This window comes from Tachysurus vachellii, chromosome 16 (assembly GCF_030014155.1).
Source record: "Tachysurus vachellii isolate PV-2020 chromosome 16, HZAU_Pvac_v1, whole genome shotgun sequence".
NCBI lineage: Eukaryota > Metazoa > Chordata > Actinopteri > Siluriformes > Bagridae > Tachysurus > Tachysurus vachellii.
Genome location: NC_083475.1, coordinates 15,555,838 through 15,581,067, shown reverse-complemented (window position 1 = coordinate 15,581,067; position 25,230 = coordinate 15,555,838). Strand labels below are relative to the sequence as shown.

Here is a 25,230-nt window from a genome sequence, read left to right as displayed (position 1 = left end):
AACAGCAGCTACGCTAATTCCTCTCCACTTTCTTCTCTTTTTCTACCCATACTGAGGTATTCGGTGATTGTGCCGGCTTCAGTTGTGTTCCGCTGTGTACCAACTCCTTGTGGTCTCTGAGGATAACAACCTCCTAATCAATACATGATTGTCAGAGTGTACAGTATATGATTGTAGAAAGGACATTATTCATAATTAAACTCTTCAGAGTTTATAACAATTTATAACCCTCCAATGTCACCCAAATGAGGATTGGTTCCCCCTTTGAGTCTGGGTCATCTCAAAGTTTCTTCCTCTTCCATCTAAGGGATTTTTTCCTTGCCACAGTTGCAATATTTCTTATGTTTAGTAAAGCTGTTTGAGACAATGTCTATGGTTAAAAGCGCAATACAAATAAATTTGAATCAAATTGATTTGAATTGGGATTTCAGTGCTGCATATGCTACAACTGAAAGACCATCGAGAGTAATTATCTAATTATAAAGCTTACTTCTAGCTACTTGTTAATCAGCATCCCGAGTCTTTACACATAACCTAAATGTAGTAAGCTGGGGTCTGGTTTTGTTGAAATATACAGTTCTGTTTCATTAACATAGTGTATTGCCATTGCTACTCTATTTCTCAGGGGTTTGAGCCTGGACTCATAGATGACTTCTTGTAGCTTGTCTCAGACTCATAAAACATCTCATAAACAAGTCTAATAATGGCACACTGCATGCTTATTTCTCAGGTAGTAATATACAGCATATTTGTCTTTTACAAGTCTAATGCCTAAAGTCTAATATTTTTTTATCTGTAGGTGTGCTGAGCCTGCCGGACAGCCTGAATGCACACCATGATCAGCAAAGAGGGGGCAAGAATCCAGAAGGTCATGTTTTCACCCAGGCTGAACTGCGCACCATCGAGCAGTCTCTTCTAGCCACCCGTGTGGGGAGCATTGCTGAGCTAAGTGAGTCTGTGTATGTGTGTGTCAGTGTTTGATTCCGCAGTAACAGTCTATTAGACATGGCTACACTAACTGAATGCATTTCCTTCAGTTTATATTTATTGTATTATTTATATAGTCATGGTTAGGATGACCATTTTAAATTATATAAGATATAAACTGCAATATTTTCAATATATCCCAAAATACAATTTATTATGAAAGTAAATCTCATGGCTTTTGTTTCGATCGCATTTGTAGTGTATGTGTTATTACTACAGGTAATAATTTCATAGTATTTCCTTGAACTGAAGGGAAGGATAAAGTTTACTAGAGGCTCGTTTATAATGGAAGCTAAGGGACTTTTTTGTCAGTAAATGTTTAAAAAATACTACAACCGTATATTCAAGATGACATTGTAATGTAGGGGTAGCTCATATTTCCAGGGTCACCGGCTTGATCTTGAGCTTGATTTACTGTTTGAATGGATTTTAATGGATTTATGCTGTGTCCGTATGGGTTTTCTTTGAGCTTTATAGTTCCTTCAAACTTTAAAGCAGCCAAAATATCTGTGGACACCAGACCAATAGAGTTGTATGTGGTTCTGTCACAAAGATTGAAGCACAGGAGAATTGTCTTGAATTCCTTTGTAGGCTGTGCCATGACAATTCTCCATCACTGGGACAAAGAGGTTTAAACATGTTAAAGCATGAAATGCCCCTGTGCACAAAGGGTTGAAGTGGAAGAACTCAAGTGTCCTGCACAGAGCACTAACCTCAACCCCACTGAACACCAGAATGAATTGGGAAACTGACTGCAGCCCAGTGTCTGATCTCACTAAAAAATTCAATAAGCACATAGAGTTAGTATGTAAGTTAGTAATTATTACTTATGGCCCTCTTTGACCAATTGGACCATACTATAAGGGCATGAAGGGTCAGATGTACACATACATTTAGCCATATTGTGTTTAAGAAATGAGGCAGACACGAGAGACTGGCTTACCAATGCTGACCTTTATATTGGTCAGCAATTGAGAAACCAGGAGGATTTTTTGGAAACTAGCTTTGCTAAAGCTTTTATGGTTACTAATGTGGAACCTTTGTTTTTATGTGACTTTAACACATACCACACGGATTTAACTGAAAGTGGTCAGATCTCTCAAAAGATGAATTATGCACATTAATGCCGATTTAGAGTTAAATCCCTATTATCATTAGAAACTAAATAAGTTACATAACAAGTGAACTTTATTAAATTTTCTTCCCTCTATTTATAACAAATGTGGTAGTCTGAGATTAGGTTAAAAAAATTCTAGAACATTCCTGTATAATAAATCAAGACAGAGCAGCATGAGTAAAATAGGAGCTCATTATAGAATTATCTCTGACTAATCCACTGACAGCTATGGAAATTTGATTTTAGCAACCAACCATGTTGCATTATTATTTAGAACAGTACACATTAATATTTGAAATCCAAGTTATAAATACTGCAAAGTGTATGCAATTAGGTATTAGAGAAATAGAAATTCTTCTTCCAGTGCACCGTTATCTGAACCATCTTGAACTATTTGACATCTGGATGATCTATTGAGGTATTGGCTGTTTTTAGACTGTTGTGTGGGTGTAGGATCCAGTGGTCAACAGCTGGAAGGCCCCACCCTAATCCAAACTGGGTGTGCCACTTTTTAAATGGATTGTTTTCCAGCTAGATCACACCACAGACGAACACATTAAGACCTATTTGTCTTGGTAGTAGTATGTTAGATCTAAAAGTTAGGATTTTTGTATAAAGAGTTGTGTTTTTTGATGAAGACTTAACAAAACTAGATGGTTATATATTCAGTCATACTCTTAAGATGGGAAAACGAGTAAGTGACCTCGTTTAATTTCTCTGTGTGCTCTGTGTCATTCCACTCACCCACACAATATAACATATGCTGGATTTACAACAGTGGTTCAGTATATTAAGGTCGATACACCAGCAAGACTCAGCTGTATATGTGTGTGTGTGTGTGTGAAAACTTGGGAAATGAAGAGCCCAGCTAAAAAGTAACAAAAGTCAGATTTAGTAACAAAATTCAGCAAATATCAAGTTAGTCAAGGCCAAAAAAAAAAAAAAAAAAACATAGAAAGTAAGTATAGGAGTTATCGAGGAGTGTGAAAATGTATGGCTTTTTATGCAATACAGGGGTAAAAAAGATAGAAGGATGGGGTAGGTGTGCAATCATGTGCTTTGTCAGAAGCCAGAAAATAAAGGTTTCTGCCAATTTTGTTGAATCTAGCCTGAAAACCACAATGTAGTGAAATTAATGGTTGAATGTGAGAGAATGGAGGGATAAAGTAAGACTGAACAGATACAGTATATAGATAGATCATGATGTGCTTTTGGTCAACATTTGAAGGAATATAAAAATGTATGAGCTTCTGTGGGATGAAAAGGCTGATGAGTTTATGTTAAAAGGTAAGAGAAGTGGCTGAGTACAGGTTGGAGTTTGGAGCTTTGAGCCTAAAGGTGTAAGAGAAATTTAGACATTTGAAAAGATCACTACTGTGTATACCTGTATACTGCAGTCTGTATGAGATGTGAATTGATGTCATCACCATAAATCTTATAAGTGTTATGCACATAAAATGTTATGTAATTATGATGTAGTGGCATATAGCATATACCTTACATACCTGTAATGCACAACAGTGGTTAAAGTTCAGGGTTGCTGAGCAGTACCAACCTGTTAGCGACATCCTAGCTAACACAAAGGTCATGCTAGCTAGTACTGTAGTTGTGTCTTTAGTAGTTTAGTTGTGTCTCAAATGGCTTTACTGTACACTATGTGCTATGTACTATACGGTGTAGTGTAGCTTCTAAAATGGAAGTTATTTTTACTTTCCAGAAATATTAGCTGTTTCCCAGTCGGTGGCAAATGATGTCAAATACATGAAATGCATAGCAAAAAGTTTAACAGAATGCAGTGAATTTTTTTTGTCAGCGTGTGGTAGCCCCAACTCTCTTCCTCTACGCAAAGCTGTGAGCATTAATTGCATGAAGTGTCCAACATTCCTCACTTTTTTTTTACATTTAAATAGTGCATCATCTGGGTAATGCACTTCTTTCAGTGGGTAAGTGCATTATCTGGGTAATGCACTTCTTTGACCACACAACTGACACATAATGAAACAGACTAGAGCATAAGTATACAATTTAGATTGCTCCTTTTGTCTCTCTTGGGCATGCAATGACTCCTGGTGCACTGTCCAGAATACTGAAAAAGAAGAAACACTAGTAGCTACTGGATATATAGCAAAACACAAAAAAAAAAATCCCACACAATTGTTAGTGAAGTTAGTTTAGTGTCAGTGTTAGTGAAGTTGGTTCGCTAACTATATTTGCTACCAAAGAGACCATCGATCTGCAATTGTGCATGAAGGATTGAATTACACAATTGAGAAATACACAATTCAAATGTTGCTTGACACTGTGGCTGAAAAGTCTCTGCCAGCTTGCATACGAACAAAGTAGTCTGTTGTATACCTGCTTGCTGATTTAAATGCAGTGTAAATTGGATACTTTCACTCAATTAATGGGCTAAACCTTGAAGCTCAGGTGACCCTGCACTCTGGTCCCAGCTTTCTCTTAAGCTAAGACATGTAAAGAGAAGACTTTTACTGTGCTCTACTTGTCTATTTGGGGGATGTGGTAGCCTATTGGTTAAAGTGTTGGCTTGCCAATCAGTAGTTTGTGAGTTCAATTCCCATGTCCTGCAAGTTGCACTGGATAAGGGTGTCTGCTAAATGCTGGAAATGTTATGTCTATGTGAAAATGAAGTCTTCTACTGTTAGCTAGCTTGCTACAATAATGATGGATATTGACTATAAGAGTATGTTGAGGTCCGTATGATCTCATGGTTTACAATTTATTGGAAGGAAAGCAAAGGGTAAAGAAATCATTCATTTTATTTTTATAGCAATAACAAGGGTCATTGTCATTAAGCAGCTTTACAGAAAACCTGCTCACACACTCTCACACACATCAATGAACTGTTTAACACCAGAGCCATTACACAAGGCCAGAACATTTCTAAAAACCCCATACATCCAGGTGACCACCTGTTTCAGATGTTCCCATCAGGCTAAGTGAGCAAAATGATCTGTAATTTTCTATATCTATACTAAAACCAGTGATATTTTTGACCTCAACATCTTCTTCCTTTCCAAAACCATGCCCAGTCCAGCATCATGATGCACACCTTTACCTTATTCTGACACTAGAATATGTGGACATTTGAAGTTTTTGGCACCTGATAAGTTTGCAGCTTCTTATTAGAGTTCACTAAACTTTTACTTTAGTGTTGACAGGCATGAAAACAGTCAGTTACTTAGTTTAGATGCTAGATGCCATATGGTGCCCAACAAGAATTTATTTTAGGTGCCATATTATTTTCCCTTTATGTCCAGTTCTTAGACATGTAATCCAAAAACATAATGCAGCCTTTCAGTTTTACGCTGATGATACTTAGCTGCACTTGTCATGTTAGCCAGCTTTAGCAGAACAGCTATAAAGAAACATGTGCAAATAGAAACGTTTATCTTTTAAATTAGTTTAGAATAGATTAGTTTAGTAAATTAGTTTAGAATAGATTAGTTTAGTAAATTAGTTTAGAATAGATTTTAAAGTACTGTTACTCGTTTATAAATCACTTCATGGCTTAGGACCGAAATACATTACAGATATGCTAACTGAATATAAACCAAGCAGACTACTCAGATCATTAGGACCAGGTCAGTTAGAGATACCAAGGGTTCACTCAAAACAAGGTGCGTCAGCATTTAGTTATTATGCCACCTATAACTGGAATCAGCGTCCAGAAGAGATCAGATGTGCTTCAACAGTAGACACTTTTAAATCAAGATTAAAAACACATCTGTTTAACTCTGCATTTACTGAATGAGCACTGTGCTGCTTCATAATGACTGCACTTTTTATCCAAATCACTTTTACTCCTGTTTTATTCTTTTTATCATATTTTAAACTGTTTCTATTGAAATCACATTTATTTCCTTTAATTGTTCTTTGTTTTTATTATGATTTTATCATATGTCTCTTATTTTTACATATATTTTTTTCTCTCTTATAAACTGTTTTCTAATTTCTATGTAAAGCACTTTGAATGACCTCTGTGTATGAAATGTGCTATACAAATAAACTTGCCTTGCCTAGTTTAAAAATGAAATGTTGCCCTGCAGTGCTGGGTTTATACCACAGTTCGAGGGCAATCTTGTGCAAATGAGACATAATAACAACAACAACAACAGTTGTTATTCTTATTCTTATTCTGTGGACATGGTGGCATAGCGTTTGGAGTGTTTGCGTCACACCTCTGGCTTGGGGTTTCAATACACCATCTCTGCCGTGTGTGTGGAGTGTGCATGTTTCCTCCATGTACTCTGGTTTCCTCTCCTGTATATAGGCTGATTGGCATCTATAAATTGTCCGTAGTGTATGAACGAGTATGTGAGTCTGTGATTGTGCCCCAATATGGATTGGCACCCTTTAGAGAATGTTCCACACCTTGCCCCCTCTTTGCACAATGCTGTTTAAAGCTGTTCATTAAGGAGAGTTTATCCATCTAATGTACCATTGGGTCTCCTTAGAGGTCTCTGTGGTCAAAGACACATACTACATAATAAGACCAAGGAATGCAATCCAGTGTGAAGCTTTTACCAATAGGGAATATCTGGTTCATGCTTTGGCTCTCTTATGCTTTTTATTTCATACTATTACTTTTTTAAGGAAATGCTGTCTGCTACCGGTCTCCGTTTTATTTTTAAAGAGAATCAAGAAGAAATCATGGTTAAATAGAATGTTACACAGTTACAGTACGCATTTTAAAGGGTAATGTGTCATGTATTAGCAGGAATGCTGTTGCCATAGTGATTTTGTTTTTTAGGGTTATTTTCGCATGGTTGTAGATACATCCCTGTGTGTCGTGCATGTGGGTGTCTGCATGACTATATGTAGTAAATTTGTATCTAGAGATCAGAGACAACTAGCTTTTATTCCCTCTGGTGCAAATGTGATTTAAATTAACGGCCTCCCTCCCCTTTTATTTCTTAAGAGGATTCATATTATTATGTGTGATTTTAAGACCCTTTTCTTCAAAGCAGTCTCTCAGTTCAGTAAAACTGCTTGGCTAAAAAGCCTTTCTTAGTCACAAGATGGCAATGATGTGTTCCAAGTATCCTCTTGTGGTCATGCATACAGATTGAATTGATTTCAAAATTTGGCCAGGAAATCTGGACTCATATGGGCCTAGTTAATTAAGAGCTGAATGGATTTAACATGCATTTTTGCAATCTTACAATAGAAAGGTGCTCCTGTGTTTTCCAGGTGTTTGTTCTATCAAACAGGCTTTGCTTAAGCCAACAGTACTGTACAGTACACCAATGAAATTACCACACACTAAGATACAGTACTGTACAGTACACCACACTACACTAAACTAGATTAAGGTACACTACACTACTCCACACTACAGTAAGGTACACTACTCTACAATACTCTACACTACACTACACTACTTTACTCTGTAGTGAGGTACACTACTCCGCTCTACTCTACTCTACTCTACTCTACACTATAGTAAGTAACACTACACTACACTACACTGCAGTACACCACACTACTCTACAATACTCTACAATACAGTACACTACTCTACAATACTCTACACTACACTACACTGCACTACACTACTTTACTCTATAGTGAGGTACACTACTCCACTCTACTCTACTTTACACTATAGTAAGTTACACTACTCTACACTACACTGCAGTACACTACTCTACTCTACACTACACTACACTACACAACTCTACAGTATTCTGCAATACAATACACTGCACTACAGTAAGGTACACTACACTACACTACACTACTCTGCAAAACACCACTCTATGTTAAGGTACACTACACTACACCACACTACGATAAGGTACACTACACTACACTACATTTCACTACACTACACTACACTACACCACACTATGGTAAGTTACACTACACTACACTACACTACACTACATTACACTACACCACATTACACCACACTCCGGTAAGGTACACTACACTACTTTACTCAACACTACTTTACAATTCTCTACAATATTCTACACTACACTACAGTACACTACACTACTCTACAGTGCTCTACAATACAATAAACTACAGTAAGGTACTCAACTCTACACTTCTCTACACTTCTCTACACAACAGTAAGGTACACTACTGTACACTACAGTAAGGTACAGTACAGTACTGTATAGTAAAGTATAGTACCGTGCAATACGGTTCACTACATTGATCTACACTACATTTCACCACAGTACACTAAACTACACTAAACTACACTACTATACAGTACAGTATACTACTCTACTATACACTACACTATACTACTATACAGTACATTACACAACACTACACTACACCACACATCATTAAGGTATACTATTCTACACTATACTACATGGCACTACAGTAAGGTACAGTACAGTACTGTACAGTAAAGTATAGTATCGTACACCACGGTTCACTACACTAATCTACACTACATTTCCCTACAATACACTAAACTGCACTACACTACTCTACTATACACTACACTACAGTAGGGTACACTACACTACACTACTATACAGTACAGTACACTAAACTACACTACACTACAGTAGGGTACACTACACTACACTACTATACAGTACAGTACACTAAACTACACTACACTACAGTAGGGTACACTACACTACACTAATATACAGTACCGTACACTAAACTACACTTCACTACAGTAAGATACACTACACTACACTACACTACACTACACTACACTACAGAAGGTGCACTTCTCTACTATACAGTGCACTACTCTACTATACAGTACAGTACACTAAACTACACTAGACTACAGTAAGGTACACTACTCTACTATACACTACACTACTCTACTTATACACTACACTACACTACTGTACAGTGCAGTACACTAAACTACACTACACTACTGTAAGGTACACTACTCTACTATACACTACACTACACTACTTTACAGTACAGTACACTACATTTACATTTTACATTTACAGCATTTGGCAGACGCCCTTATCCAGAGCGACGTACATAAGTGCTTAAATCTCTAAATTACACTACACTACAGTAAGGTACACTACTCTACTATACACTACACTGCTTTACTATACACTACTCTACTATACACTACTCTACTATACACTACACTTCAGTAGGGTACACTACACTACACTACTATACAGTACAGTACACTAAACTACACTACACTACAGTAGGGTACACTACACTACACTACTATACAGTACAGTGCACTAAACTACACTTCACTACAGTAAGATACACTACACTACACTACACTACACTACACTACACTACAGAAGGTGCACTTCTCTACTATACAGTGCACTACTCTACTATACACTACACTACTATACAGTACAGTACAGTACACTAAACTACACTAGACTACAGTAAGGTACACTACTCTACTATACACTACACTACACTACTTTACAGTACAGTACACTAAATTACACTACACTACTGTAAGGTACACTACTCTACTATACACTACACTACACTACTTTACAGTACAGTACACTAAATTACACTACACTACAGTAAGGTTCACTACTCTACTATACACTACACTACTCTACTATACACTACACTACTCTACTATACACTACTCTACTATACACTACTCTACTATACACTACACTACGCCACACTACATTAAGGTTTACTATTCTACACTACTCTATACTATATGGCACTACAGTAAGGTACACAACACTACTTTACATTCAATACTCTTCAATACTCTACACTATAGTACAATACATTGCTCTACAATATAATACATTACACTATAGTATGGTACAGTAAGGTACACTACTCTACACTACTCTGCACTGCAATAAGGTATACTACTCTACACCATATTACTCTATACTAGAGAACGGTACATTACACTGCACTACATTACACTGCACTACACAACACTAATTTACACTTCTCTACACTACTCTACTCTACAATACTCTACACTACACTACAGTAAGGTACACTCTGCTTTACTGCATTACATTACTTTACACTACTCTACACTACACCACACTACAATGCTCACTACAGTACACGACACTTCAGTATACTACACTTTTCTACACAACACTAACACAGTATATATAAATGCTATGAATGCTGTGTGCTGTATCTTAAACTACATCCCACTTTTTGACTCAAGATGAAAATCAATAATAATAAAAAAATAAAGCTGAAAAAGTAAACAAAGTGGAATTTTCCTAAGCCAGAACACGAGATGGCAGGAAAGTGACAACATAATAATCACATGTAATAAGAATAACATGAGGTAAACAAGAATAGAAGAGATTCTTAAAACAAAGCACAGTTCACTTTTATTACAGAAGCAGCTCAATGAAGAAGAAAAAAGATGAAATCAAACAAAAGAAGGTTGAATAATTGAAATTGTAGGACCTTATTATTGTAGGGCCTATTTATTTTTCACACAATGTGGGAAGCAGAGCAGAATGTAGTGAAAAGAAAGCCTTTTGGGATTGAACCAATAAAAAAGATTTCACCGCATGAAGAAGACGGAAGATTCCAGATTAATGCTATAAATGTAAACTAATTAAAAATCTGTGTAATGAGTAGTTAAGTAGTTTTTCATTCTATACTTTCCCACTTTTACTACGGTAATTATTTGGATGTGAGCATTCACCTGTGAGTCATTATTTTTTAAAGACCGTAGATTCTAATAAAAAAAAATCATTGGGATACAGAATATGTCATTTAATAAGCTTTTACTGGTGCAAATGAATAAGCAGTTATAGCAGTGCACTGGGTTAGAGTAAACAGTTAAGAGTAGTTGAGGGAAGTGATGGCTCATTGGTTAAGCCTTTGAAGAGACAAATGAGATCAAATCTCAGCAAAACAAGGATGTGACTAAAAACCTTCAACTTTACTTTAAAGCAATAGCTTTTACAATGAGGCAGAAGAAGAAGAAGAAGAAGAAGAAGAAGAAGAAGAAGAAGAAGAAGAAGAAGAAGAAGAAGAAGAAGAAGAAGAAGAAAAGAAGAAGAAGAATCATTAGGTGTTTTGATATCAAAAAGCAGTGATTCTTTTCAATAAAAGAAAAAATGCATCCTGATCATTAATTTTAACTCTCAGTTGAGACCAAGAGCAAATTTAGCCAGACCCATGTCTGAGACTGAGACAATCCAAATACAGATACCCAGACAGGTTCAAATCAATACAGAAAATATCTTGAGACTACAGTCCTACAACTCTAATAACATACCTGAAAAACACTTTTACAGACAGTAGCTGTTTCAGTAAAAATGGGTTAATTAAAATAAAAATACAGCTTTTCTACATTTTCATTACCGAGTGTTGATAATGATGATCTCAGTGTAGCCACTTTGCTAATTCTAATTCCTTCCACCATTGCACTAATGACACTGACTAAATTTAGAGTCTAAAATCACATGGAAGGCTGTTGATATTTTGATGGTGTAGCTGGAATTAGGACCAGCATGAAATAAGTTATCAAGCTTTATGTGTCAGTAGGGTTTGTGGTATTGTTGATATTTTCTGGTTTCTATTTAGTTTTGTTTTAGTTCATGGTTGTTAAAGCTGACCTGCTTTTCTCAGAATGCTGCAGGTCAAGGTTGTGTGTGTGTGTGTGTGTGTGTGTGTGTGTGTGTGTATGTGGTAAACTACACAATCCATACATTTGTGATCTTAGCTATTTGTAATTGATAACATTCTGCTGATTCAGTCCTAAGTAATTCAGCTCCCATTTACAAAAAGTAATCAGTGTTTTGTTGACCTACGTGTACGCTGGCATGGAGTCAATAACCCCTCTGTTGTAAAAGCGCCAGCAGGAGCTGCAAACAGGGCTCTGCTTTTTGGCTCTGCTCCCAGAAGCTGCACTCGTCTGCTTTGGTGACAATTTATTCCACAGCGATACTCGTACATATTCTGTTAATAATGAAATGTACACCATAAATGTGTTTAATAATGGTGACTCAGCTGACTGGATTTATTTATAATGCATGTCACTGAGTACCAGACATTCAGTAAGTAAATCCTGTCAATAAAGTTAAATTTCCCTTTATTTTACAATGTAGATTTTTTTTTAAATAATAAATACAAAATAGACCTGGAAATGTGGATGTACCCTGCAACAAGACTACAGTCCAAGAAAACCAAGAAAATAGTTTGATCAGATTAAAAGGAGCCAAACTATGAGCCTTGTGATCTCCATACTTCATCTGAACAACTCAGTGTTTGACATCTGGCAGAAAAACATTGGCCAAAAGAAAAAGATTGGTTATACAGTACATGTCAGGAAAAGTCAGTAGTAAAAGGTTCTTGAAGGACTTTAAGCTTTAAGATAGAGAGTTGCTTGGACACTTTTCTAAAGACGTTTAAAACACCGTTTTACACTTAGATTTTTATGCAGACTTTAATATCATACAATAAACAGGCCATTTTCTTTACTTGAGATAATAAACAAACAAATCTGATGTCTTTGTTCAATCATTCATTTAATCATTCCTTCATGCATCCATTTATTCATTTACTGTATGCATTCATTCATTTGTTTGTCTGTCCAATCATCCATTTATCTATTCATCCATCCATCCATTTATTCATTCATGCAATTGTTCATTTGTTTGTTTGTCTTTCCATCCATCTGTCTATCCATCCATCCATTAATCCATCCATCCATCCATCCATCCATCCATCCATCCATCCATCCATCCATCCAGCCAGCCTCCAATTCATCAATGCATTTATTCATTTGTTTGTTCCTCTGTCCATCTATCCATCTATCCATCCATTTATGCATCTACTGTATTCATTCATTTTCTACCGCTTATCCGAACTACCTCAGGTCACGGGGAGCCTGTGCCTATCTCAGGCGTCATCGGGCATCAAGGCAGGATACACCCTGGACGGCGTGCCAACCCATCGCCTGGGCACACACACACACTCTCATTCACTCACGCAATCACACACTACGGACAATTTTCCAGAGATGCCAATCAACCTAACATGCATGTCTTTGGACCAGGGGAGGAAACCGAAGTACCCGGAGGAAACCCCCGAGGCATGGGGAGAACATGCAAACTCCACACACACAAGGCGGAGGCGGGAATCGAACGTGCTAACCACTAAGCCACCATCTATTCATGCATCCATTAATTCATTAATTTATACATTTGTTTGTTTGTTCCTCTTTGCATCCTTTAATCCATCCATCCATCCATCTATCCATCCATTCATTCATTCATTCATTCATTTATTCAGTGAAAACTACTGTATATCCTGGTCAGGTTTACAGTACAGTGAATCTGTAGCTTATCTCATCCAGCTAGGTGTAAGGAGTAATCACAAGACAAGACATCACACTATCATTACACTATCATCACACTAACATTACACTCTCATAATGGCACACAGTCACAAAACTGCACATTCATCCCAGCGTGTTTTGGAGGCGAGATAATACCAAAGAATCCTCATGAGAAACTCCTCAATAATAGTAAACCATTTGCAGGATCGAACCATGAACCCTGGATCTATGAGGCAACAATACAATAAATGACTTTATTTTGTCCTAGGGGTATACAAACTTGTGCATTCAGCTGTAAATCCAGTGGAGTATTTACTTCCTTTATTTCTTTCTTTTCACTACCTTTTTCCATTATCTGAAGCAGCTATGGTCAGATTTGTGATAATAAACAAAACAAAACAACAGGTCTTAAAAAAAACTCTTTTTCTGGAATTGTCGTCAACTCTTGAAACATATCCCAGCACAGCAAAAAAATCACAATGCAATCTTTTGGCTTTAGGTTTTATTGCAACTGTCAGGCAGAGCTTTTAGGATCATTCACAGCAGCACTGAACATTTTCTTCCTCTCTTCTATGGAAGGATTGAAGTCATGAATAAGTTAAATAGAGGGGTAGAGATTTTTTATAATTGATATGTGCTGTATAGCACCTTGGTTTGGGCTTTTTTCCCCCATTGTAGTACATTAATGTCTCCTCCAGGAAGTCTTGACCCTGTTCACAGCTATTCATTAGCTTTTATAAAATTTGCCAGAGGGACAAACATATCAGACAAAGAACTCAGTGGAGAAAAGAAAGCCTAGTAGTGAGTGAATGAAGAAGTAAGGAAAGGTGTGCTTTATATTATTTCTATTTCAATGTATTCTTTTTTCCCTTGCATTAATAGCTTTTTCATGTCTCAATTTCTGAATTGGATTTAATGTAAAGTTTGAGTGCACTGAGAAAAATGCACTGACAATTGTTAATAGTAATGGTGTTCTTGTATCCATGGAAACAACTTAGAGCCATTATGATGCTGAGCTTTTTGGTGAGGATTTGGTTACTCCTGATTCATTATTGGAAGGAGTCTCTAGTGTCAGATTTGTAATAGTTACAGAGGTAAAACCTTTCAGGACAGAAGGTTGGTGGTTTCTTAATAACATGACAAACTGGTTATTTTATTTTTTAACTATCTAATTATTTCAAGACAAAAAAAAGAATGTTAGAATTAGTTAGAATTAGTTTTTTTTTTAGAATTAGTTTTTGTTAGAATTAGGAGATATATATATATATATGAGGAATAATCCCTTTTAAGCATGGTGATTTTGGAAAATAATCAACTTCAGGGTGGAAATAGTCAACTTAATAACTCCAATTCTTCTGTGGCATTGCAAAGTGGTGTGGTTATTTTCCTATAGAGGTCCTTTTCAGTAATTAAACTTTTATTGTGATGATTTACGCTCACAATAAAGGAGTCTTTAAAAGAAGCAGCCTTTAGCTGGCGAAAGAGAAAATCTTCTTATATTTCCACATCTCAGAAAAAAAAAATATTTTACATAATGTAATAAAAATAAGGGTTTTTCACCCTGGATTCTTTCCTTTCAGTATTCAGATGTTGAATGAAAGCTTCTTTGTTCACATCTTGGCCCTGATTTCTAGCAAGGTAGATAAGTTGAACTCACTAGCCCAACACTGTTCAGACAGCCTGAAATAGCTGAGGTCAGTAGACAGAATCATCAGAAGAATCATCGTACTGTTAATTAGTCATTATAGATCAGTGGGATCCCTTTGAATCGGAATGACCAAATCCAATTTCCAACAATGGAACAAAAAACCAGAGCCTCTCCCTTCCTCACTGGAGATGTGGCTGACCATTGTAGGCAATTGAGTCTTTAGTTTCTTCCTCTTTATTTCACAGCTTCCTCTTACATGCACAATTTCCCACAAATCGACCATGACAAATGTACTAGGCAGAATCCAAATAGTAAACCGTCAGCCGTAGGCTGCAATATCCTGCAGTCTTCCTTGGAATTGGATTTTAAATGAAGTTTGGATTTTGGTGAAGTAGATTCAAAGAAAAAAACAGTAGAAGAACGGTTTCAGATGAACATATAAACTAATCAGACTTTAGTATAACGCCATGTAGAATTTATATAGGAAAGTCCCGGAAGTACTGTAGTCTGATAGATGCTTTTATAATATGTGCATGAAGTTGCTACAGTACTCTACATGATCAGAAAACGAACACGACCATGTCAGCTTGTTTGTGCATTGTTTGTTACTCAGCCGCCGTATCGTCAACACAATTTGTGCTCATTTAGTTTTTGAGAGCTTAGCTTTATATTTTACCTGCTACCATGGAGCATGTGATCAGGAGGTTTTAGAACTTTGAAGTATTTCAAACTAAGAAAGTCAATCTCTTGCATATTAAATATTAATATTTAATATTTATGATTCTGCACTATATCTAGTTTGCTATTCAAATGGAAGCAAATGTGTGAACAGATTTCTACACAAGGTGAGATTTTCATCATGCCTAATGCAGGTTTTGAAGAAACTTTGTGGAGTCCGTGCCAGCTTGAGTCACACGGTCATTAAAGCAGAAAAAAGGGTATGAAATAAAAAATACATTTAAAAAATGGAAAAAGTGATTCTACATTTCTCTCAAGATGTTGTCAATAATAAATATTATTCAGATCCTTAAAAGGGCAGCGGTGGCTCAAGCGTTTAAGGCTTTGTGCTGTGGATCAGAGGATCAGTGTTTAAGCCCCAGAACTGCCAAGCTGCAACTGTTGGGCCCTTGAGCAAGGCCCTTAACCCTCACTTCTCCAGGGGGATGTATCATGGCCTGACCCTGTGCTCTGACCACAACCTTGAAAGTTTATTCTCTTCATTCTTATCAACACCGTTTTTATGGTGCAGACAGTCGAAAAGCATTTCACTACATGTGGTTGTGTAAGTGACCAAAAGGTGAACTTTACAAACTGTGAAAATAAAATTACACTTCATTCCTATAAAAAATGACTTTCATGACGTGATTAATAATTAAGATTTTTATTGCAAATCAATGTTAAACATGCTTTAATAACAACAACGTACTTATTGTTGCTGCGTTGCGAGTCACGGGACCAACCAAGTCTCGGGCCGGCTGTGGCTCTAAGGCCGCCTCTACTGAACTCTGACTCGGGAGCATCGTCCGGGTTCAGCGAAGTAGACTGAACCAGCTCAACTCTTTAGTAAAGATCACAGGCAACTACAAGCAAAAAATAATAAGTGTTTGATTAAAGTGAATATGAAGCATCAAGGCATTAAATAGATACAGATAGTGATGTTGTGTTACTCTATTGTATAAAGTTATTTATCTAAGCTGAAGTTCTACTGCTGAAAATGTTCTTGCTTATTCTATGAACTGGAACAGATTATCGTTCTCCGACAATAAGAAAGATCAGATTACAAAATGAATTGCCAAACAGGAGTATAGTGTGGTCTGTATTAGACTTAGAGTTTCCTGGAGAAACTGATACTTATTCCAAAGCAGATGTGTTTGGTATCTGAAACAAATGACCATGACAAATGAATCTGCAGTTGTAAAATGTGACTGGAGGCAACGGTTGAGCTGAAAAATTCAATTTAGTATTCCATCGTTAGTATGCCTTCATTATTTGGGCTTTGTTTATGTGATACACACACTAATAAAGATTTGTGCACAGATTTGAACATTTTATGCTGCATATTTCATACGCCTGTCAGTGAGTATGAAGTAAGTCTTAGAACTCACTCCCAAGTTCAAAATTTTGAGCTTTATACAAGTATATTTAGTGGCAGTGAGGTTACTGTTGTTTATTATGTTCATGTAAATAATGGCTGGATGGATGGATGGATGGATGAATAGATGGATAGTTGGTTGGATGGATGGATGGATGAATAAATAAATTCATTCATTCATTCATCTTCTACCGCTTATCCGAACTACCTCGGGTCACGGGGAGCCTGTGCCTATCTCAGGCGTCATCGGGCATCAAGGCAGGATACACCCTGGACGGAGTGCCAACCCATCGCAGGGCACACACACTCTCATTCACTCACACAATCACACACTATGGACAATTTTCCAGAGATGCCAATCAACCTACCATGCATGTCTTTGGACCGGGGGAGGAAACCGGAGTACCCGGAGGAAACCCCCGAGGCACGGGGAGAACATGCAAACTCCACACACACAAGGTGGAGGCTGGAATCGAATCCTGACCCTGGAGGTGTGAGGCGAACGTGCTAACCACTAAGCCACCGTGCCCCCCTGAATAAATAAATAAATAAACAAATGAATAAATGAATTGTTAACATTTTTATGCAACACCATTGGGGGAAAAACAATATAATACAAATATTTACTTTGAGTGCTTGATAAGTGTCTTTTGTCATGGACTGCTATGCTACAATGTGGTTTGGAACACAACCATTAAAGACAAATAAAATCTAGATGTTTTTAAAGGTAAAGACATAACACCAAAAAATGACAGCTATACTCCCAACACCTTTCATGTTCTGCACCAAAGCATGGCATTTGGTTTAAATGGCTTTAAATACAGGTTAATGTAAAATATTGGAGATTTTCGAGCTCATGCCTTCAGTTTTAGACCTGTGTATGTGTGGCAGCCAGGAAAAACCCTTCACATGGTGAAATGTTTACACTGTCATCTACTTTTTTTGCTATAAAAAGCCTTTAAGGTTGAAGACTACGAAAACTAATTACGAAATGACAAACAACCTTGAGTGGTGAATTCAGGCTTATTGTGGAAATTGCAGCAGTATGCAGCTTGTCAGGATTTCTGCAGTAAAAGCTACAGTCATTTGGTTTCATCATGCAAGCTTCCGAATGTGTCCTCTTGTGATTACTGATGGATATTCGCATAACACCATATATCCTGTACCGCACTGAGGAATAAACAATAGTGTGCAATATTTCATCAGAAAGGGAGATTTAGAGACTCTAAAGTAAGCAGAGCAGCAGAGCACTAATCACTGTCTGGCCCCGCTGGTGCGGCTGTACAGGGCTTCACTGTAGGAGATTTCACAGACTGCTATGAATAATACATGAGTGGAGTTCAGACACCAGTACCCCTGGCTGCTCCAATCAGGGTTATGGTATTGACACACTCTTTTAAACGTTCCTATTTGTAATCTGATACAGCCATCTGGTCTCTATCGCCTGCTTCCTAATTATGTCTAAACACTAGGATACAATACTGTGGCAGTGTGTGTATTTTCACACAAGTGATGTGAGGCTGTGAACTAAGTGTATTGTATGTGTCTCATGAAGTGTAGTGAATAGAAGTGAACCATTTTGTGTCAGGACTTACTTCTTCTTCCTCCTCCTCCTCTTCTTCTTCTTTTTCTTCTTCTTCTTCTTTGTCTTCTTCTTCTTCTTCTTCTTCTTCTTCTTCTTCTTCTTATTATTATTATTATTATTATTATTATAATTATTATATGTGGTACATTTTGGATTAGTCTAAAAACTTTTTGTATTTTGTAAACATACAATTTTTTCCAATAGTATAACCACATAATCTCGAGCCATCCATCCTTTTTTGTTTCTGTTTTTCCATTTACAAGTGTATTTTTCTGCTTATTCTACACAGAGTTTGAGGGGATTCTACCCTTATTCTGCATTCTATCCCAGGGGGTTCGTTGCCCCCCCTGGACAGGGTGCCAAATCACACACACACACACACACACACACACACACACACACACACACACACACACACACACACACACGCGCGCACACACACACACACACACACTCACTCTCTCTCTCTCTCTCTCTCTCTCTCTCTCATGCACACACTACAGAAAATTTTGTCAATTCCAGTCAACGTCTTTGGGGAGGAAACCAGAGTACCCAGTTTCCTGTTATTGGAAATGCATTTAATGTGTTAATGGCTTGTGATTTGAAGAAATCAAGGTCTTGGTCAAGAAGTTTTTATTACCGTACAACAATGTGGGTGGTAATTGTGTTTGGTACAGCTCAACACTTAATCTTAAACAATACACCAGCTCAACACATGCAATACACTTGTCACGAATTGAAAGGCAAGTGGATGCAAGCTTAATTTTCAATCAATTCCATGTTGGCAGGCTTCAGAGTGGCGGCCTATCATCAGGAGATTGCAAGTTTGAATTCTGATAATGCTACAGCCATCCATGTCTAGAAGCCAAGAGAGCACTGGTGGGAAGGGATGGCATATTCCCTCTCCACTGGCAATCAAAGCAACACTAGACAATCACTGCTGCCTGTGAAAGGGTGAATAGTATTTTTTTCCCCGAGGTTGTCATGCTGCCCTGTTATGTAGCAGTTTGTAAAGATATGCTTGGCTGTCACGTGTCTCTGAGGAAGCATGTTTTAGCCTTCACAGTTGATAAGGGACAGCTGACTAGAGAGTGGAAATTGGCAGGTTACCAAATTAGGGTGAATCCACAGGGGAAATAGTCCACTTAGCATGCAGAATCTCGGTCCAAAAAACAAGCAAAGGTCAAATTAGTAGGGAAACAGATCAATACAAGAAAACACGATCAAAAACACAGAGAAATCAGAAAGGTCAGAGCCAGATAAGCAATCTGGAAATAATGCTCAGACCTACGTGTAACTGACAAGATGGCAAAAACAGGTATGACAGAATTGTTTAAATACTGAGATCGAATTGAATGTAAACAGGAAACAGATGTTTTAGTGTTCAGGTGAGTGTCAGCATTGTGCCAGATGTGTAGTGGAACAACACTGGAGACACTACAAGTTTTCTTAACAACAAGAGTAATAGTGCCAAGACATGAAGAATCAACACGAAGACGTGGAGGATAGCTGAAACGTGTATTGCATCAGAGAGGGCACATTTTCTAGAAGAGTATGTGGAAATGTTGAAAAGGAGCAGGTAGAGAAGCTAGAGAATTAAGAGTGATAACATACTGTATAGTCTGCAAACAGAAGTACTATGAGGCTTAAAGAAGCAGTGTTTACTGCTTACTTTTTGAAGAACAGGACGTAAGAAACAGTTTTCAGAAGCAGCTGGTTTTAGTTATCACAAGTCTGTATCTTCTGCCAGAGGGAAGGGGAATGCTCTCTTCTTGCACCGATGAGAGATCATTTCCAAGGTTTCACGTACAATCCGTTCAAATTTCCTCTCAAACAGACTGAATGGACAAACAGTGGAATGATTAGGCTGCATATGTAGAGACAGAATTCTTCAGCGCTTTCAATATGGCTGATCCTAAATTACACACCCACATAAGTCACCTATTTTTGCGACTCATTTACCGGCTAGTGAGGCGTAACCAATGATTCACCTTCTGTGGATTCCTGGTGAATATCCAGAGCGGCTACTAATCATCCCTGCTGTCCTTCAGTTACAATTAATACTACACTGTATATCCTAAATGAATATGCAGATACACACGGCACCCAGAATAAAACACTTTTGAGTCTGGTTCCTCTCAAGGTTTCTTCCTCGGAATCATCTATATCTTTTATTTCTGTAAAGCTGTCTTGTGATAACACCTATTGTTAAAAGTGCTGTGTAAATCAAGTTGAAATGAGTTGTTTATATTTGGGGAGAAGAATTGATCTGAAATGCATCATTATTGGATCAAATGTATTCTTATATATGTTCATTATGTATCTGATACAAAATATAGATCAGCTCTTTTCTTAACAAACTTAGAGGAAAACTCTACCTGCTACCTGCCCTCTTCCACATACAGTACTGTACATGAGCTCACACACACTCTATGATTGGCTAAGTGTGGCTGTGATTGACAGGGGATAAAGAGTATGTCATCACTCCCAACGTGACACCACAATCAATCTTGCTTTCTTGGACTCCCAGCCACAGAAGGTATCCATCACTGGAAGGTATATTAATGGCTTGTATTTTGAATACATTTTTTTCAATCATGAAACCAATACACTTTAATCCACATTTTTGGTATTGGTGCTATTACTCACTGCTTACAATGCGTTATGTTACTAAGTAAGAAATAAAACAAGACAGGCCATGCTGTGCTCGGAAATAAACCAGTATATTAACCAGTCATTTACGTTACTTCAGAGCTTTATTCATGAGCACCGTGGTATATTTCACAATAATGCACAGTAAATATTTTCATAATTAATTATAACAGGAATTATTTGTGAGTTTATTACAGATATAGCCTTATATTGCATTATCAATAAAGTTTATTAGACCAATGTGTTTATCTTCAATGATTACCATAAAAGCTTATTGCAAAGCATCATTATTACCATCCCAGTGGCTTTTACATGTAGTACTAATACATCATGTAATAAACGTGCATTAAAAAAATGTCAGACAAATCTGTTTACATTAGCTAGAAAAAAATCTATCAGCCTAAAACTGGATGCTGTTAAGCAACCCATGAGAACTCATCTTAAATCACATTACCTATGTCACACGCTGTTCTTATAACTTCACAACAGAAGCTTGCTGAGGGTCGGGACAGTTATTAAAGGGGTCACCGTTTTAATAACTACACAGATCAATATCAGGTATTGGCTTATACTCTGAGCTTTAACTGATTTCAAGGATACTGCAGCAGTGTAATGTTCATCACAGCTAGACCTCAGATATCACCTTCAAAGAGTCCATGCCTTCTGTCACTCCAGTGAGCCGATGAAAGGCCAGTGAGGAAGGAAAGGCTGCTTTGACTTTGTCTTTCCGGGCTTCTTTGAAGCACAGACTATGAAGGATCACACGATAAGACTGGGCTGCTTTCAGCTCTGCTACATTCCCTTGTTGACATTACAGCTTAGCACCAAATGGAATGCAGTATGCTTTTCCAAACCAAGTGAGCACTTCTATATGTAAACAAAATGACTGTATATTATTGGGTTTTTTGTTGCTTGGTGCAGATATGTGTCAGGGATTTCTCCTGAAATCTTTGTGCTATGTTCAGAACAATGTCCATGTTTAACATTAACATTAACATCGCCATTTTTTTTTTGGTGGGTTCATGTCTTGTCTCTGCCTCTGTATTGTCATCGGTTGTTGCACTCATGAGGAAGGATTACGTAGTCTTACCTATTTTCAGTTTGCTTCTTAAATTGTGTGTGTATTTAAACCATTGTGAGTTACATTTTGGTGTAAAATATGTGCTCTGTGTCGTTCACCACCTTGTAATTCTTACCTTTGCAACAGCAAATTTAATTCAATGTTTCCAATGTTTTCCTTGTACTTTAAGGGTTTCATTTCATTCACCCTTCTATATTATTTTAGGGGATCTTGATTATTTTCTACAGCTGTTTCACTTTCAGTGTAAATATGAGGTTGAGCACAGGTTGGCTGAACCGTGGCAAACATCGTCTTTGTGCAAAAGAAGAGACAGATGGTTGCTGACATGCACTAAGTAATAAATATAAAAAGACATAAGCAGTTAAAATACCATTAAGCATAAGAAAGGGCGTATTGGGGGAAAAAAGTTTATATGTAAAACAGTTGAAAAATGTGTCTGGAAAAGGACACTGGCTGGGAGGACGATAAGGGAATATTTGTACACTAATGGATAGTAAGGAAAATGGTGCAGAAAGCAAAAAAGAAAAAACGCCTTAGAGATCACAGTTAAGATCAAGAATGGTGCAGCTTAGTTTATTCTTGTAAATTCAGGTTCCAACTATTTCGACACAACCAAAGCGGCAAACTCCCTGATCTACACCAGGGAATCAAAGACACTCCAACTTGGAGCCGTTTATTGTGGTCAGATGAGAATAAAATGATATTTTGGCTATGAAACTCACCAGGATGTTTGGCAACACAAATACACTGTTGGGGAATCATTGATGGTATCCTAGAGTTCACTAAATAACAGGATGTTTTAGTCTCAAAATCTCTTAACACTTGCCCAGAATTAGAGATTTTAACAATACTGCCAAAAATGAAAGGAAAAATTAAATGACATTTATTTGCTATTTCTTATTCATAAAATTTGTATGAACTTGCAATAATGTGAAATGATAAAGCTTATTATTATTATTATTATTATTATTATTATTATTATTATTATTATTATTATTATAATACCCTAACTAACCCTAACCCTTGGCAGATAAGTTTGTTTCTTCAACAAAATTCGACAAAATAATCTTCCAACAGAACAGATAATGTAAAGCTTAAACATAGTGAAATATACCTACAGTAGAACTAGGTTTAATAATTTTACATTTGGTCAATATTTTAACAGGAAATGCTCATTTATTTGGACTATATTCAATATAACGTGCTTTTTTTGCATCCAAAATACATGGTCTGTAACAAAGAAAAAGTCCACAAATCTAGACAAATAGAAGAGCTAAAAATGTTCTCATGGAGGAGTGTCCAAGGCCCTCAGCCTTGTTAGTCATGACATGCAAACACTCAGTGCTTTTATTTTCTGTAGCAGAGACAAAACCAGGTTTAATTAATTGTGCCTAACATTTGTGATCTCAGAGCTGCCACTCACTGGATGTTTCTGCGTAGATGCTAGAGAAAATCAGAGGTTTCTAAAAGAAGAGCAGCAGTTTCTAATACAGTATACTCAAAGCAGCCTGTCTAGCACCAACACCCACAACACAGTCATAGTGATCGAGGTCACAATTTTCTTCTTTCTGATGTTTGATGTGAACATTATCTGAAGCTCTTTTCCTGTGTCTTTGTGAGTTTATACACTGTGCTGCTCTGTGCCACTTATTTGGCTGACTGGATAACTACAAGCAAGAGCAGGTGTACAGGTGTTCCTAATAAAGTGATCGGTGAGTGGGTAGATAGATAGATAGATAGATAGATAGATAGATAGATAGATAGATAGATAGATAGATAGATAGATAGAGAGTGGACAGATAGATGTATGGTAGGCAGACAGACAGACAGACAGACAGACAGACAGATAGATAGATAGATAGATAGATAGATAGATAGATAGATAGATAGATAGATAGATAGATAGATAGATAGATAGTTGAATGGTAGGCAGGCATAAAGACAGACAATCAGATAGATAGATAGATAGATAGATAGATAGATAGATAGATAGATAGATAGATAGATAGATAGATAGATAGATAGATAGATAGATAGATAGTTGAATGGTAGGCAGGCATAAAGACAGACAATCAGACAGATATATAGATATATATAGATAGATAGCTAGATAGATAGATAGATAGATAGATAGATAGATAGATAGATAGATAGATAGATAGATGTATGGTAGGCAGACAGACCGACCGACCGACCGACCGACCGACCGACCGACAGAGAGACAGACAGACAGACAGACAGACAGACAGACAGATAGATAGATAGATAGATAGATAGATAGATAGATAGATAGATAGATAGATAGATAGATGGATGGATGGATGGATGGATGGATGGATGGATGGTAGGCAGACAGACAGGCAAACAGACAGACAGATAGATGGATGGATGGATGGATGGATGGATGGATGGATGGTTGGATGGATGGATAGTAGACAGACAGACAGAAAGTGGATTGATTGTTGAATGGTAGGCAGACAGACAGACAGACAGACAGACAGACAGACAGACACAGATAGATAGATAGATAGATAGATAGATAGATAGATAGATAGATAGATAGATAGATAGATAGATAGAATAATTGATGAATAGATATTGGATGGATAGACAGAATCATTTTCATGATAAAAGGTTAAAGCTGTTGTACACGTGACACTGGAGCAGCAGTACAGATGTGGCTCTTTTCAGGAGATATTGTAAATGATGGTGTGATGTTATGTTTTTGTCGACTCATTTTTTTCTTCTATAATTAACCACTGCGGTGTT

The 25,230-nt window shown here is 37.1% G+C and overlaps 1 protein-coding gene across 3 annotated transcripts in view; it reads left to right on the top strand.

Moving 5' to 3' along the window:
• btbd11a (BTB (POZ) domain containing 11a) overlaps positions 1–25,230 on the top strand; it is a 194,326-nt gene that overhangs the window by 118,235 nt on the left and 50,861 nt on the right. For all 3 annotated transcript variants that reach the window (XM_060889542.1, XM_060889541.1, XM_060889543.1), the window contains exon 2: positions 800–949. In XM_060889542.1, coding sequence (XP_060745525.1) covers positions 800–949 — 150 coding nt within the window. The remainder of the gene's footprint in view (positions 1–799; positions 950–25,230) is intronic.